We start from the raw sequence: 12,698 nt of genomic DNA, 5'->3' as shown, positions 1-12,698 counted from the left end.
ATAAACTTGTTTACTTATTTGATAAAAGTGATTTGCACTGAAGATAAATTGGACATCCCATTATCTGAACAAAAATGCTATATACAAATTATACAAATCATAGCATTTTATTTTAAACGTGTTAGCAAGTTTACCACTAGATGGCAGTGTTGGCAGTGCTTAGAAAAAGAAAGGTAAACTAATAATTGCATGTGAAAGGGTTGATCCAGATGAAATAATCTTATCAATGCATGCATTGCTAATATCTTTGAAACCTTTATTTATTTATTTACAGTTGCATTTTGCCTCTCATCTCACTGATATTGGGGGAGTTTTCTACAAATTTAGTTCAAAATCTGGTGCAGCTCTGCATATAAACCAATCAGCTTCCAGGTTTTATTGTCAAAGCTCAATTGAAGCAAGCACCCATGTTGCTGCTAGTACTCAGAGTGTGTGATCATTAACTAGGCTTCAGATCTTAAAAGAAAACTCAGTTTTTTTATTTTTATTTTTATTTGAACTATAAGGCAGAGAAAGGCCTGACTGGGGGCTCATTTACATTTGCAGTTGGGGGCAGTAAAAATATGCTGCTGAGCTGTGTTTTTACCACATGACTCCTTAAGCTGAAAAGCATACCTCCCAACATTTTGTGGTGGGAATGAGGGACACCTACTAGCAAACATATGTAGGCATAAGACACACCCCCGCCACACCCCCTTAAAGGAGAATTAACCAAAAAAATGGCTAATTAAATCCACAAGTGTTTTTTTTTTTTACCACTACTATTTCTTTATATTGGCTTTTAAAATTTACAAAAGCAGCAATTTAGAAATTGAATGAAAGGTTTAGCTCTGGGAAACACTTTGAAAGATAAATAGTGCATCTTATATTTAACTATATGGATCAGACAAAAATGAGGGACAAATGAGGTGGAATGAGGGACATTGCTCCAAATCAGGGACAGTCCCTCGAAATCAGGGACAGTCCCTCGAAATCAGGGACAGTTGGGAGCTATGTGAAAAGACAGCAGCTTGAGGTGTACACATGCTACAGCCATGGCAGAAGTTAAACTCCCATGTTGTGTTCGGCGGGCAACACCATCCGTTAAACACAACCCTAGACGCTTTTCCTCCTGGCAGCAGCTTTTGGCAGAAAAAATGCTTGTAAATGCGAGTGACATGTTTAGGCGGAAATTCATTTCACTGGCCAGAATAATCATTTAGTCTGGCCAATTAAATGAATTGACCCTCAAGCACTAAACGTGCCTAGTATTAACGCACGTTTAAACGCCTTTACACAAATTTAGATGCATCAAGCATTTTTTCTGCAAAACTCTAAACCCCTCTAAAAGTCTAGGTGTCCATGGACACAGGCTAACATACAGGGAAGTTTAGAGGCAGGAAAAAAATAAAAAGCGCCAGACGCCCCTAGGAGCTGCAGAAAAAACGCTCAGTGGGCATGAGGCCTTAGAGGGTTAAAACAGGTTGTAAGAAGGTGACATATCGAGTGCAGATCACTTTTCAGAGGAGCTGTAGGTCTTGTCGCTTGTGCAGACGAGCCCAAAGGATCCCCCTTTCCTTTCCTAGTAGAGAGGAAACTGTATATAACATAATATAAATAATAATAATAATAATAATAATAAATATAATAGTACGATATTGTACCCAGGCTTCCGGCTAACATGAAATACGAATCTATTTATATTTATTTAAAGTGTTACTAAATCCAGGAGCCTGCATTCACTATATCTTGTCTCCCACAGTGCACAGAACATGCAAATGCAATTATTTTAGTAAAATATAAATACAGTTTCTCATCAGCAGTATACAGCAGTCTTGTAACTTCTATCAGTGTCTGGTTAAAGCTTGTAGGAGGAGTTTCATTCTGCACTGACTGTCCTACCAGGCTGCAGGACCCCTGACCTGTGCTCATCACATGCACCCTCCCAAAGAAAACAACTCTCCATCAATACACCAAACTGAGCATGTGCAGCCTGTCCCCTGGTTCTGTACTATCAGGAAACATTGGGGACAGTGGAAGAAGGGGAGGATCGGAGAAGACCGGATCAAACAGACTTTTTACAAAACACAGAGGAGTAACCCTTTAGGTTCCACAGTGAGTATAACAAGCATGTTTTACTGCATATACAGACTTATTTTACTGCCGTGGGTTTAGTAATACTTTAATGTTCACCATGCAAAATAAAGATTTAATACAAGTAATTGGAAAAAAAGCTTGTAAATCTTAAAAAAAATAATAATAATAATTAAATGTAAGAAAGATAAGAAAAGAAACACAGACCATTAGACATTACACTTTCCGGCATATCCAGGCTCCACCCAAGCCCAAGTGGGGCAAAGCCATGAAAGGCACAAATTATACACACTATGAGATAATCAGTTATGACTTAAAGCGGAGGTCCACCCTAAAGTGGACCTTCCGCTCATCGGAACCCTCCCCCCCTCCGGTGCCACAATCGGCACCTTTCAGGGGGGAGGGGGGTGCAGTTACCTGGATAATCCAGGTAACTGCACCCACTTCCGGGATAGCTCTCTGCGGAAAGGGGCGTAACTTACGCCCCTTTCCGCAAGTGCCCGCCCCTTCCCGCAAGTGCCCTGCTGCCTGCTGGGAAACACACAGATCCCAGAGGCAGCGGGAACCGTCCTCATTGCGCAGCGCGGCTCGCGCATGCGCAGTAGGGAACCGGGAAATGAAGCCGAAAGGCTCCATTTCCTGATTCCCATACCCAAGATGGCGGCGGCAGCACTCGAGTGTCGATCTAGAGATCGGCTTCGGGTGCCGACATCGCGGGCGCGCTGGACAGGTAAGTGTCACTATTTTAAAAGTCAGCAGCTGCAGTATTTGTAGCTGCTGGCTTTTAAAAAAAAATAAAAACGCGGAGTCCCGGTGGACTCCCGCTTTAAAGCGGACCTACAGTCATTTTTTCAACTTTCCATCAATTAAATCCTCTGATCTTATTGTTTTAACTTATACATCCCACTTCCTGTTTCTTGTCTGGTTAAAAGACTAGGCTTATGACATCACGCACAGCTCTCTCTGTGCGTCATAAGAGGGCCAATAAGAGTTGCAGAGCTGGGGTCGTGCCTCTGTGTGTCTGTGTAAATCCAGGAAGTGAACAGGCAGCAGCTTCAGCTGCCCACAATTAAATTGCATAGTTGCCAACATTTAAAAAAAAATGTATAGGGACACTTTTTTGTCTGTAGGCGGAGTCTTATTATAATTAAGGGGTGGGGCATTAGTTTGTATTCGTGGCATAGTAAAAAAAAAAGAAAAATGCAGTGAGAGGGACACAGCAGGCCCAGATCCTACACCACTAAAGAAATATGTGTATTCCAGAAAGTTTAACGATCAGAAGATAAAGATACTCCAAACACCTGGTGTTAACGCTTCAATCATCCCAGCACCATGGTTGTTATGGTGTCAGGATGATTGAAGCGCATTATTTCTATTATTACATTGTAATATAAAATGAAATCATTCAACTCACCATAATGCAGAATCAATGGGAGCCCTGAGCGTGTCACCTGCCACATCGTCTGCCACCAGATGCCATCTGGTGCCCCCCAGCGGAGTCCGTCCTTACATCAAGTGCCCCCAGCGGAGTCCCGCCTTACATCAGGTGCCCCAACAGAGTTCCTCCTTACATCAGGTGCCCCCAGCGGAGTCCCTCCTTACATCAGGTGCCCCCAGTGGAGTCCCTCCTTACATCAGGTGCCCCCAGACAGTGGAGTGCCTCCTTAAAGCAGATGTCCCCAGACAGTGGAGAGGGGAGAGGCACAGGCTGCCCTCCCCTCTCCACTGAACACACAGGGATTAGTCCTCGTGGCCATGTTTTTGTAGGCAGCCGGCCTACACGATTTTCCAGAGACAAAGGCAAAATCCTAGGAATTTAATGGGGATGAGGGTGCCAAAACCGGGATTGTCCTGGGAAAATCAAGACTGTTGGCAAGTATGAAAATGGATGCAGCATCACAGTATATATAAAATAATATGCAAATTGGAGGGAGGGAAGCTTCAGAATGACAAAAGTGCTTTTATTGTAAATTATGTGAGAAGACTGAAGTTCCTCTAAACTATAACTAAAGGCAAAACATTTTTTTTTTAGTTTGGGATAGAGTGGATTTATTGCTGTCTGTGGCCCCATTAAGGAAATTCACCTTCTCTATTTGTCCTGTTTACCATTATCATTGAAAGTGAAAGTCAAAGAAAATACCAAATTTTGGTTTATCCCCAAAGTAGGGGAGGGGAAATCTTTCAAGGGGGACTCTAGTTCTGGTGACCTGGGGGTCCCCAAGGAATTCCCTCAATTTGCAGCGATTTCCTCTCACTTCCTGTTTGGCAGGAAGTGAAGGGAAATCTCCGCAATGGGACACAGATGATGGAAAAATATCTGACAGGGGTTATAACCCTCCCTTGCTCTATCCAAAATGAAAAAAAAAAGTTTTGCCTATAGTTCTACTTTAATGACTTAGGCTAATAAAACATATCCCCCTAAAAATCTCTAAATATAAAGCATATGGGCGCCTTAATAGAAAACAGGTTACCTTTGACTTTTTCTCCTTTGCTGAGAGATATTTCTCCTTCCCCCTGGGCCTGGTACGGCTTTATGACCACAAACGTTCGTCCTGGCACAGCTGAATAGAGCTTCTTTTTCATGCGGTGATTCACAGTCCCACCAGCAGGGGGCTCTTTAGTAGAACCACTGGAACTGAAATAGACAAACGAAAGAATTTGGGACCAAGTTAAAACATACCACATAAGTATAAGTAACTACAATAGCAGGATTGAGCCCAAAAACATCACACGTGATTATTTATTACAGGCATTTAGATAGTGCCAACACTTTTCGCAGTGCTTTACAAACTGTACAATTATATTAGTTCCTGTCCTAAAAGAGCTTACAATCTAGTAAGCATGCATACACGTACTAAGTCCAGTTAATGTACCAGCAAGTCTTTTGATCACGCAAAGAAACCCACACAAGCATAGGGAGAAAATGCAAACTCCATGCAGATATTGTCCTGGCTGGGATTCAAACTAAGGAACCCAGTGCTGCAAAGTAGAAGTGCCATTGTACTTAACCACTTCAGCCCCAGAAGGATTTATCCCCTTCCTGACCAGAGCCCCTTTTGCTATACAGCACTGCATTGCTTTAACTGACAATTGCACGGACGTGTGACGTTGCACCCAAACAAAATGGACGTTCTTTTTTTCCACAAACAGAGCTTTCTTTAGGTGATATTTGATCACCTTTGCGGTTTTTATTTTTTGCGCTATAAACAAAAAAATAGCGATCATTTTGAAAAAAAAAAAAATATTTTTTACCTTTTGCCATAATAAATATCCCCCAAAAATATATAAAAAAACAAATGTCTTTCTCAGCGTCTACAAAATTATTATTTTTTTTTTTATTAGTAATGGCGGCGATCTGCGATTTTTATCATGACTGCGTCATTATGGCGGACACATCGGACACTTTTGACACTATTTTGGGACCATTGTCATTTATACAGCGATCAATGCTATAAAACTGACTATAAAACTGACTACTGTGTAAATGACACTGGCAGGGAAAGAGTTAAATACTGGGGAGGGGGGGGGGGTGATCAAGGGGTTAAGTGAGTCCTAGGGAGTGATTCTAACTTTGGGGAGGCTGGGCTCCCTAGAACACGACAGAGATCATGGCTCCCAATGACAAGTTGCTGGGCAGAACAGGGAAATGCCTTGTTTACATCTTCTCCTTCTGCGGCTCCGTGACACGATCGCAGGCCCTAACCTGGTGGACATCAAGTCTGCGGGACCCACGGCCACGGTCACGAAGTACACGGCGCGCACGCCCACAGTGCCACGATTTACAGGAGACGCGCCCAGCCGTGCCATTGTGCCAACATACATCGTCGTGCGCTGGTCGGCATGTGGTTAATGGATTTTGTTGGTTTTAAAATTCCATATTGCCTTTTTTAAAACTCTTTTTTAAAAGTCTATGGGCATAGTTACAGTGCCAGTTGGAGGGGGTGTTAAACCATGTGGTTAAGCAGCGCATTTACCACCCATACCTTCCAATTTTTTGAGATGGGAATGAAGGACACCTATTAGCATAAGTATGCTTTTTTTCACCACTACTATTCCTTTACACTGGCTTTTGAAATATAAAAATGCAGCCATTTAGAAATTGGATAAAAGGTTTAGCACTTTTTGAAAGATAAAAAGTGCATTTTAAATACAACTATATAGATCAGACTAAAACGAGGGACAAATGTTCCAAATCAGGGACAGTCCCTCAAAATCAGGACAATTGGGAGTTATGACCCACCCCCTAACCATTACCCTCTTTAGTTGCAGAGACAGTAGCTGGGGGTGTACACACTCAGCAGCCGCAATGCTTCATGGCCCCAGATGGAATTATATCCCCTGTTGCATTTGGCAGGCGTTACCACCCACTGAACGCAACCCAATCAAGTGAATGGGGCAACTCTGCAAGAACCACCATGCAACCGCGTGCTAGTGTGGGGTTCACAGGGTTAAAGAGGGATTCCACCTAAAAAAAAAATATTAAAAGCCAGCAGCTATAAATACTACAGCTGCTGACTTTTAATAAATGGACACCTGTCCCGGGTTCCAGCGATGCCGGCAGCCGAGGCCGATCGATCGCTCGGCTCTCGGCTGCTGCCGTCACCATTTTAGGTGAGGGAATCAGGAAGTGAAGCGAATCAGCTTCACTTCCCGGTTCCCTACTGTGCATGCGCGAGTCGCGCAGCGCAATAGAAATTATCCGCGCTGTCACTGGGACCCGTGTGTGTCCCAGCAGACAGCGCGGCAGGACAGGATATGACATAGACTCCCACGCGAGTCTATGCCCGGAAGTGGGTGTAAATACCTGTCTTTGACAGGTATCTCCACCCCCCTCCCCCCTGTAAGGTGCCAATTGTGACACCGGAGGGGGGGAGGGTTCCGATTAGCGGAGGTTCCACTTTAGGGTGGAACCCCACTTTAATGCAAGCATTGAGGAGGTTATCAGATGCTTTCTAAAGAGTGATCCAACTGTTCAGTGGCTCTTCAGAAAGCAAAGCTAGTGTGGACGAGCCCTATTTCTTTTTTTTTTATAAATTTTATTTTTATTAAAGGATTTCAAAAATACAGAAGGGAGGGCAACATCAAACAGTTGTCAGTCCAAAATAATTACAATCATTCAAAAGGTATATAACATAGGCTGAAGCCTTAAAGATAAGGTTACAGTGCAACCAACTTTGCAATATGGCAGTTATCGTCGTGCGCTGCTAAGTGCGCTTCAAAGGAGGGATGCAAAGAGAGGGGGTGGGGTTGGGAGGGACCCAGGGAGTGGGCCAATCCAGGTATATTAGTATATCTCATCATAGAAGTTGTTGCTCACTGGGTCTAGGGTTAGTGGGATCTCAGGAGTGCCCATACCAGTCAGAGGCACTCCATAGGATTCCCACATAGAGGGGGGGGGAGGGGGGCACCATGGAATCCTTAAGGGAATATGTTAGCGGGGTCAAGGGGGTAAAATATTCATCATATAGGTTTTTAAGAAGGTATTGTGCTATTGGAAGGTAATGAGAGGGTCCCGGGGTTGAGTTCTGAGTGGTCCCACAGGTCCCAAATCTGTGAAAATTGAGGAAGTGTGTGATGGATAATAGCAGTGAGATGTTCCATTCTGCGAATCCGCTACAAAATTTGCAAGACTTGTGAGAGAGTGGGTGGAGATGAGGATAACTATTTCAAGGGTATGGCTCATTTTGCTGCCAAAAGAATAAAGCCAGCTAATTGTTGAGTGTGTTTGGAGATGCCGGGGAATAGTAAACCTAGAAGGAAATAGATTGGGTTTAAAGGAAGATTGGTTTCAAAAAGATTTTGCAAGTATGTATGGATAGAGGACCAAAAGGGTTGAATAATGGGACATTCCCAAAAAATATGAAAGTGGGAGCTAATGTCACCCTGGCATCTCCAACACACCTGAGAGACCCCGGGATCATATCTATGCAGGACTTCTGAGGTTCTGTACCAAAATAGTAAGATCTTATAGGTCGTCTCCCTCTGCTCCACGCATCACGAGGATTTGGAAGCCGCTTCCCATATTTTCTGCCATTGAGGAATAGGGATGGGTCGTTTGATGATCTGGGACCATTTCTGCATGTAGGAGTGACACCTAGCGGTGAGTGGAGGGGCTTCATGTAGATATTTGTAACTTTCTGAAATAAGATGAGCTTGGTATGGGCCCCGGGCACAAAAGAGTTCAAATGGAGTAGGTCTGTCTAAGGTAAGGGTAGGGGATTTGGAGCTTAAATAATGTTTAATTTGGAGATATGAGCAGTTGCGTCACTAGGGTTGGCGTCACCTGGTGCAGTAAAATATGGTGCCCCCCCCCCCTTCCCAGTCACTGAGCAATCCGGGGCACTGAGCAGGCTAGTGCCCCAGCTCTCTTCTGCCCAGCCTGCCACAGCACTCTGCAGGGTGCTGGGCAGGCTAGTTTCGGGACAGCAGCGATCACGGTGTGCACTCCAAACCGGCCCCTGTAAATGTCCTTTTTAATGGTGTCACCCAGGCCTGGATTGAGACAAAAAATAGACCCAGGCATACTAGACTGAGCAGCCCAGTGTAATCCCCAAGTCTAAATCCCCTCAGTGTAACAGTGTAATCCCCTTCCAGTGCAATCCCCCTAATATAACCCCCCCGTGTAATCCCCCCTGTGTAAGCCCGCTAATGTATCCCCCCTAATGTAACCCCTGTATAATCCCCCTAAAGTACCCCCCGTGTTATACCCCTAATGTAATCACCCCCTGTGTAATACCCCTAATGTACCCCCCTGTGTAATTCTGCTAATGTATCCCCCTAATGTGTCCCCCCTGTGTAATTCCGCTAATGTATCCCCCTAATGTATCCCCCCTGTGTAATCCTGCTAATGTAACCCCCTAATGTACTCCCTTAATGTAACCACCCCCTATGTAATTCTGTTAATGTATCCCCCTAATGTACCCCCGTGTAATCCCCATAATGTATCCCCCTAATGTACCCCCCTGTGTAATCCTTATGTACTCCCCTGTGTAATCCTGCTAATGTATCCCCCTAATGTACACCCCCCGTGTATATCTGCCCATTGTGGCATTGCGTAGATCTCTCCTCCCTACATTCACAGACCTCAGTTCAGCATGGCTCTGTCTACATGGATGTCCCTCCTCCTAGGCTGGGCTCCGAGGAGTGTAATTGTGATAGGCAGCCAGCATCTCTCCCGCCTGCCTGTCACAATAATAGGGGATTGCAGTGACGCTTTCCGGAGGACATGCAGGCGCCAGGCACTTGGCTATGGGAACCCGAGCTGTCTGCCTCACAATTCTTTCTCCTCCTCCCTCCCCAAAACATTGCTGAGCAGACATAACCTGAGTGCCCAGTGAAAGGAGGAGGAGGAGAGAGCCGCGGTGCCTCTCTCAATCCAGTGCCGTGCCGGGTGTCACCTCTCTTTTGGGCTTTTGGGTGACACCCGGGTGCGGCCCGCACACCCCCCCCCCCCCCCGCTCCCTCCTTGCAACGCCACTGGATAGGAGTAGAATAAATGTTTGGGGACTTGGATTTCATCAAAAGGTAGAAGTGTGTGGGTGAGTGGGTGTACGATATTTAGAAGATGGAAGATTCCAGCCTGTGTCCATGGGAGCATTTGAGTGCAAGATAAACTATCCGGTATGTCAGGGTTAAACAGGGGTGGGCATGGGGACGAGAGGGAGAACTGACTAGAGCATTTCTTCCAAATAGAAAGAGTGAAAATCATCGGTTCCAGGCATAAGTTTCTAAGTTGGGTTATGGAGGTCTCTAAATTCGTCCAAATCAGAGCAGGGGTGAACTGGGCTAGTAATTTTCATTTCAATTTCTGACCAGATACTGGATGCCATTCTATGTGACCAAACAGTGATTGATTTTAGATGCGTAGCAAAATAATATTTAAGAAGGTCTGGGGCTCCCAACCCACCTCTGTATCTGGGGGCAAATACAACCGAGCTAGCTATTCGATGAGCTTTATAGTGCCAAATAAAGTTGAGGAATGACCTCTGGGTAGCTTTGAGTTGTGACATTGGGACAGGAATCAGAAGGGTTTCAAATAGATAGAGAGATGTCTCGGCAGGATAGACATCTTCAGGACATTGATGCGGCCCGGGAGAGAGATGGGATATGTGTCCCATTGTCGCAAGAGTCGGTCAACGTCAGGGAAGAGTGGAGGGAAGTTGGCCTGGTAAAGGTTTGAATATGAGGGGGTTAGGTTAATTCCTAAATATTTGAGGGAGTTTGTGCACCAATGATAGGAATAGTTTTGTTGTAGGGTAGTGAGATCTGAGGGTGAGATGAGTAAGGGCAGGGCTTATGTTTTGCTTGGGTTGATCTTATATCCTGAGAGAAAGCTAAATAGCCCTATTTCTAATACATCTGAAATACAAAAGTACAAATACGTCAAATTCCAGGACTGAGACACCTATAATAAAAATGTGCTGTATTTTTTTATTTTTTAAGAGAAAGAGCCTCACTGCCATCTAGTGGCCACAATGAATACATTTATTTACATGATATTCTTAGAGAAGTGGATGCTGTGATTTTTTTTGATTTTTTTTTATTACTGCCGTACCCATATTCAGGGAGATGGCAGACCAATTGTTACTTGCATTTGGTGACGTCCTCAAAGTGGTTTGTCTCATCTGCTTAGCCATTTTACTTACATGTTGTGAATATCATTGGTGATTTAAATAGTCAGTGATGCTCTCTGGATTAACTACCCCTAGTGTTATTACTTGTAAATGTTAATATTCAGTTTAGGGCCGAAACAACTAATCGATTATGAAAATAGTCAACTACTTTCATAATCAATTTAACGACCAGCCAATTAGTTGGCCTGCATACAGAATGCATTATTTGTTTACATATCAGGACATACAGTGCAGCACACATACAGCTCAGTACATCATCCATAGATGTCAGTAAGTGCCTGAGAACTTGTGTGAAGGAGCAATGCATCATGGGACATGTAGTCCTGGGCAGGAAGTGAATGGTTCTAAAGTCAGAAGCTGTTTTTAACTTGTTATATGGGCACTTAATACTGTACTTTGCAGATTCCTATAGGGGCACTTTATACTGTACTTTGCAGCTTCCTATAAGGGCACTTTATACTGTACTTTGCAGCTTCCTATAGGGCCACTCAGAAGGTAGGAGAAGCCAGAAGTTTTTTTCCCACAAATAGAGCTTTCTTTTGGTGGTATTTGATCACCTCTGCGGTTTTTATTTTTTGCTAAACAAATAAAAAAATACAGAAAATTTTGAAAAAAAAAATGATTTTTTTTTGTTTCAGTTTCAAAACTTTGCAAATAAGTAAGTTTTCTCCTTCACTGATGGGGTTACACTGATGGGCAATGATAAGGCGGCACTGATGGGCACCGATGAGGTGGCACCAATTAAGTGGCACTGATGAGGTGGCATTGATGGACACCGATATGTGGCACTGATAGGCGGCACTGATGGGCGACACGGATGGGCGACACGGATGGGCACTGATAGGTGGCACAAATTGGCACTGATAGCTGGCACGGATTGGCATGGATGGGCATGGATAGGTGGCACAGGTGGACATGGGTTAGTCGGCACAGGTGGGCATGGGTAGGCGGCACAGGTGGGCATGGGTAGGTGGCACAGGTGGGCATGGATGGGCACTGATAGGTGGCACAGATGGGAACTGATAGGCGGTATTGTATTATAATATATTGTACTAATGGATGCCAATCAGTGCCAATCAATAATGCATGCCAATCAGTGATGCCCATTGTGGGCACTGATTGGCATCCATTATGGGCACTGATTGGCATCCATTGTGGCACTGACTGGAATCCCTGGTGGTCTAGGGTGGCATACCTTGTCCTGGGCATCCCTGGTGGTCTGGTGGCATCCCTGGTGGTCCAGTGTGGGCATCCTCGGGGGGGCTGTGCTGATAATCGATCAGCACAGACCCCCCCTGTCAGAGGAGCAGCCAATCGGCTCTCCTCTACTCGCGTCTGACAGACGCGAGTGAGGAAAAGCCGATCACCGGCTTTTGCTATTTACACTGTGATCAGCCGTGATTGGACACGGCTGATCACATGGTAAAGAGTCTCCGTCGGAGACTCTTTACCGAGATCGTAGTTGCTGGGTGTCAGACTGACACCCCGCAACAACGATCACCGCGATGCGCGCCCCCGGGGGCGCGCAGCGGCTCATAATCCTGATCACGTCATATGACGTCCGGTCAGGATTATGCAACCACTTTGCCACCGTCTATTTGTTATAGGGCGGGCGGCAAGTGGTTAATATAAAAGATTTAGATCTCCCTTCCACGCTTCATATAGTTTAAAGCGCTTGTTAACCCCAAAAAAAAAAAAGGATTCTGCTCCTTTAACCACTTCAGCCCCAGAAGATTTGGCTGCTCAATGAACAAGCCATTTTTTGTGATGCAGCACTGTGTCGCTTTAATTGACATTCGCACGCTCATGTGACGCTGTACCCAAACAAAATTGACGTCCTTTTTTTCCCACAAATAGAGCTTTCTTTTGGTGGTATTTGATCATCTCTGCGATTTTTATTTTTTTACGCTATAAACAAAAAAAGAGTGTCAATTTTGAAAAAAATATATATATTTTTTTGCTTATTGCTATAATAAATATCCCCAATTAAAA

The 12,698-nt window shown here is 44.5% G+C and overlaps 1 protein-coding gene across 2 annotated transcripts in view; it reads right to left on the bottom strand.

Annotated features, from left to right (window-relative positions):
- Nucleotides 1-12,698, bottom strand: part of SHANK1 (SH3 and multiple ankyrin repeat domains 1) — a 933,614-nt gene that overhangs the window by 310,908 nt on the left and 610,008 nt on the right. For both annotated transcript variants that reach the window (XM_077457204.1, XM_077457205.1), the window contains exon 12: nucleotides 4,545-4,708. In XM_077457204.1, coding sequence (XP_077313330.1) covers nucleotides 4,545-4,708 — 164 coding nt within the window. The remainder of the gene's footprint in view (nucleotides 1-4,544; nucleotides 4,709-12,698) is intronic.

This window comes from Lithobates pipiens, unplaced genomic scaffold, assembly GCF_037356315.1.
Source record: "Lithobates pipiens isolate NorthernLeopardFrog02 unplaced genomic scaffold, aLitPip1_a1.2 Scaffold_27, whole genome shotgun sequence".
NCBI classification, from domain to species: Eukaryota; Metazoa; Chordata; class Amphibia; order Anura; family Ranidae; genus Lithobates; species Lithobates pipiens.
The sequence above is the reverse complement of the archived record's forward strand: the minus strand, read 5'-3'. Positions and strand labels throughout refer to the sequence as shown.